Source organism: Haplochromis burtoni, unplaced genomic scaffold (assembly GCF_018398535.1).
Source record: "Haplochromis burtoni strain Fernald_Lab_line unplaced genomic scaffold, NCSU_Asbu1 Contig_932, whole genome shotgun sequence".
Taxonomy (NCBI): Eukaryota; Metazoa; Chordata; class Actinopteri; order Cichliformes; family Cichlidae; genus Haplochromis; species Haplochromis burtoni.
The window spans coordinates 36,876-41,888 of NW_024583293.1; the positions used below are offsets into that span (position 1 = coordinate 36,876).

The window sequence follows — 5,013 nt, forward strand, 5'->3', positions numbered from 1 at the left end:
CCGGAAGGTTGCTGGTTTGATCTCCAGCTTTGTCTGTCTTGGTCATTGTGTCCTTGGGCAAGACACTTCACCTACCGCCTACTGGTGATGGCCAGAGGGGCCGATGGCGCGATATGGCAGCCTCGCTTCTGTCAGTCTGCCCCAGGGCAGCTGTGGCTACAACTGTAGCTGCTCTACCAGTGTGTGAATGTGAGAGTGAATGAATAGTGGTATTGTAAAGCGCTTTGAGGGTCTCGAAAAGCGCTATACAAATGCAATCCATTATTATTATTATTATTATTATTATTATTATTATTATTATTAACAGTGAGTCAGTGTGTGTCAGTGAATGCATTGTTTGTGCTTCCCAGCTCCATCTAGAAGACTGATAGTAGAAGTAGAGCAGCTGATGGCAGCTTCCTCTGCCTCACACTGCTGTCTGACTGCATTCAGCTGATGCTAAGATGAAGCAGGAAAGAAGCAGCTTGGGGACATTTGGACAGCACACATGATGGAAAGGAGGATTTCAGTTGATGTGCACATGAATGATTTGTGGTTCCTCTGCAGGTGAAGGTAGAAAGTGTGTGTGAGCTGATGTGAATGTAAATTCAGCAGCATGGATCAGTGTGAGGACAGAGAGGAGGGAGTCCCTCCCTCTAAAACCACTCTAAGTGGGGAACATGAGAACCAGACCAAAGCTCAGAGGTGAGATGAACCCAGCTGTGTGTCCTTACTTTCCTGAAAATTGTTGCGTTGATTTTATAGCCAGAAACCCCCTCCACAAAAAACAAAAAACCCCAGAGTCAACATATTTCAAATAGTACAGAGCCCCGCAAGGGACATGGGAAAAAAAAAAAAGAAGATGAAGTTTTATGAGATCTCGCAAAACTTTTGCTATATTTGAAGTTTACACAGCTACATTCTCGCCTGAAAATATTGTAAACGTTTATTTTGTGACCCAGAAAGAGTATTAAAACTAAGTAGCCGCCGCCATTGTTGGAAACTGGAATTTGCTGGGCCGCGCTTTGAATTCTGGGAGAGGTGACGAGCCAGACTGTTGGAATAGAGACAACCAATGGCACACAAAACAAGACGAGACAGCACTCTTTCACTTGCAAGGGAAGCTGGCAAAGGCCAAGAGCTGTTCACCCTTCACTTGAACTTAGCCAACCTTGAACCTGGCTTCCTTTGCAGCCCTTTTATTGAGTGAAAGCAGTTACATTGGAGACAAGCGTATGGGAGCAACGTCAGCGTCTGTGTGTGTGTGTGTGTGTGTGTGTGTGAATGTGTGGGTGTTATCCCCGCCATACCATACAAAGCATGACTTCTTATCAACGTTTCCAGTCGCCCCCACACAGGATTCAACATTTCAATGAACTTAACACACACGAGACATATATATAAGTCAGAGTCTCGCTGAACTATAAAAACCGGAAATTGCAAAAATTCATGCTTGCAATGGAAATGTTCTGAAGCTGAAAACAAGTCTTCTTATCATCTAGCTCTTTCTGCACAATGACAACCATATTAGGACACATAAAAGCAATGGTTATGTCTCTTTGCACAAATGACAATCTTAAAATAATCAACTCTAACAAAGGCGGCGAAGGCTATCCCAATTCAAAGGCTGTTACAAATGTGTCCCTCCTTGCCCAACTCCCAGCACATCGTGCCTCGACCTCCTGGTCAGCTTCACGCTGGCAGCCTCCGAAGGATGCGGCCTATTTTGCAAGATCTCACAAAAGTTTTGCGAGATCCTGAGTTACTTTTGGAAGATCTCAAAAAAGTTCATCTTCATTTTTTTCTCCCATGTCCGTTGCAGGGATCCGTAAAATAGAGTGGAATGAATGATTTTAATTAATTATTTTAGTGCTGAGTTGAAATTACAACTGAATTGTTAAAAAAATGAGGAAAAATGCAACAATTTGTTCTAAAAAAAAATCTTCATCATACAAAATAATTCAGTGTTTCTATAATGATTAGTTCATAGAACAAGATCTATAAGTATAACATACAGTTGATGTAACAGATCACAGATCATTTCTTTAGGTCTTAACAAGTCTATTTTCCATTTTTCAGTATTTTGACTCTCATATTTTATAGTTCAGAGATGGAGGAGTCTGTTCATGAGCAGCCCCTTGAAATGCTGGAGAATTTGGAAGTGGAGGAACTGGAACCTTTCCACTCCTACCTACAGGATGTACCTGTAACCATCAATAAGTGCCAACTAGAGAATGCAGACAAACTGGAAACTAGAGATCTGATGGCGCAGACATATACTAATGACCATGTGATGGAAGTGGCGACATCAATTTTGAAGAAGATGAAAGGTCAGTCAGAGGAAAAAGACATGAAACCCTTGGTGCAGTATGAAGACACAGAACTGGCAATTGTATCTCGTGAAATGTATTAAAAATTTACTCTGTATTAGTTTGATTTTAGTCTAGATTTGTGACTTAAAATTAGAGATGTGCAAAGCAGCTGATATTTGTATCTGTATTTGTATTTGTTGAGGGGGGAAAGGTATTTATATTTGTATTTGTATTCGAGTAAAATTCAAAATAGGCATAAAATTTTTGTGTTACACTTCTAATTAATGTTACAGAGTAAGTATTCTTTAATTATATCCAATATAATAATTATGAATATGCAGTATTAGTTGATGTTTTCCCATAAATGTAACGTCATTGAAAAGAAAATAGCATAACAGCCATTGCCTCATCCATGGTTAAACCAACAACTAATAAAATACCATTGGAACATTATGAACCCCCCCACCACCCGTCCTCTTGGAGGACGCTGAACAGACAATGAAACTGACTTGCAGGGGCAGAACATGGCTGTGATGATGAATTGGTGCTGGAAGAGGGGTTGGTGTTTGGGGGGGGGGGTCCTCTCAGTACCAGGAGAGGATGCTTTAAGCTCATGTGATTATGCAGATGTTTGATATCTCTGCGTTTCACCTAAGTTAATGAGTGACGGGAAGCTATGCTAAGGTTAACTGGCCTATAGTCTACATCTTAAACGTACCATATAACTCACACAAGTGCATACAATTCAACACAACTACACAAGCATTGTTTTAACCTTTTTAACCGAACGTTAAGGTTACTCTGTCAACAGCCTGTTGTCTAAATTACCGAGCTAACAGAGCTACGTAAACAGAGTGAACATGAGAGCACTGCAGACGTCAATAATGCAGCGTAATGGAATAATCTCCCGATGTTTGCAAAAGTTATAATCTGCCTCCAGAACCCAGTTAAGGTGTAAAAAAATCTATTAAAAAAAAAAGAAAAACTGATTCAGTTCAGTCTTTTTTCGCTCAGCCAAGCCTTCTCTGTTGCTGTGTGAGGCAGCCCGTGTCAGTCACCTCTTTCACATATCACTCACTCATCTGGGCATGCACTGCGGTCTCATAAGGAAACTCAGCTTTTTGATATAAAGTTTTTCCTTGTTCCCAAATACAAATATTTTTTAAAGTATTTGTTCGAAATAAATATTCGTAAAAAACACGTTATTTGTGCCTCTCTGAACACCGTATTCGGGTTCAGCTACACCCCTACTTCAAATCATGTTTGCAGGCAGATATTTTCATGTTGTTTTGAAGCCTCACAACTTTTTACTCTCAAAATACCAGTTTTATCATTCGTGATCTGCTGATAATATAACAGAGCAGCTAAACCGGTTGTGTCAGTTTGAGTCCAATGAGGCCAACGTGCTGAGATGAGTGTCTTCCTCACCTGCCCCTATCAGTGTGGGACTAACTTTTGCTTGACATAGTGGAAACTGTAGATCTGATGGTGCAGACATATACTAATGACCATGTGATAGAACTGACTTCATCAATTTTAAAGATGAAAGAAGGTCAGTCAAAGGAAAAAGAAGACAAAGCCAGTTTTTCTATTCAAAATGTGCTTGTTCCTTCAACAGGACATTCCTCAACCCAGGGAGCGTCACCATTATCACCAGAAGGTAAGAGTCAACATCAGCTATGGAAAAGCTAAACCTACACTATTACACATCATCACTGACATCACTGGGAATCAGGCAGGAAAAGAGGTCAAAGTCTTTAATCCCATGGGATACAAGCTGATATGGGCATTTGGATGTGGATTAAAATTTCAGATCAAAAATTCATGAAATTATTCATTCAAGATCCAATAAAGTGAAAAAAAGTTACTTTGTCATATTTATACCAGACCTGAGGAACTAAGTGCTGACACTGATGCTTAGAACAGGTTTACGGTCCCCGTTGGACAGAAGAATTAGCCCTGATGAGCAGAGAAAGGTCCAATCTGAATATGGGGCAGACCAGGTGAGAAATGTGGTGGAGAGCAGAAAGGCAAGCAAGTAGGTCTGAGATGGATCTTCCTTTTTGTGGGTAAGAATTTTGAGATGTGTTGATAGAAGTGGAAGCCAGTAATAGTCTAACTGAGGAGTCTCTGAAACGGAGGATACGGGAGTCTTGTATTATTGTAGTCTTTACCTTGCAATATAAAGTGACTTGGGGCAAATGTTGTTGTGATTTGGCACTAAATAAATAAAATGGATTTGAAGGAGAGTTCGTCCGCTAGTCGAACCTCAGATACAGGAGGAACAATGCGGTTTTCGTCCTGGTCGCGGAACACTGGACCAGCTCTTTGTCCTCTCAAGGATACTTGAGGGTGCATGGGAGTTTGCCCAACCAGTCTACATGTGTTTTGTGGACTTGGAGAAGGCATTCGATCGTGTCCCTCGGGGTGTCCTGTGGGAGGTGCTGCGGGAGTATGGGGTGTCTGGCCGATTGCTACGGGCCATTCGATCCCTATACAACCGTTGCAAGAGCTTGGTTCGCATTGCCGGCAATAAGTCGGACTCGTTCCTGGTGGGTGATGGGCTCCGCCAGGGCTGCCCTTTGTCACCGATTCTGTTCATATTTTTTATGGACAGGATTTCTAGGCGCAGCCAAGTGGCAGAAGGCTTTCACTTGGATGGTCTCAGGATCTCATCTCTGCTTTTTGCAGATGATGTGGTTCTGTTGGCTTCATCGGGTGA

At 41.6% G+C, this 5,013-nt stretch overlaps 1 protein-coding gene across 1 annotated transcript in view; it reads left to right on the forward strand.

Annotated features, from left to right (window-relative positions):
* Positions 1–311: 311 nt before the first annotated feature.
* The window catches only part of LOC102310857 (nucleotide-binding oligomerization domain-containing protein 2), a gene marked incomplete at its 3' end in the record, with an annotated part of 10,969 nt that continues 6,267 nt past the window's right edge, over positions 312–5,013 (forward strand). The window contains exons 1-3 of the mRNA XM_014330629.2: positions 312–684; positions 2,083–2,309; positions 3,910–3,951. Of these exons, the coding sequence (XP_014186115.1) occupies positions 596–684; positions 2,083–2,309; positions 3,910–3,951 (358 nt within the window). The remainder of the gene's footprint in view (positions 685–2,082; positions 2,310–3,909; positions 3,952–5,013) is intronic.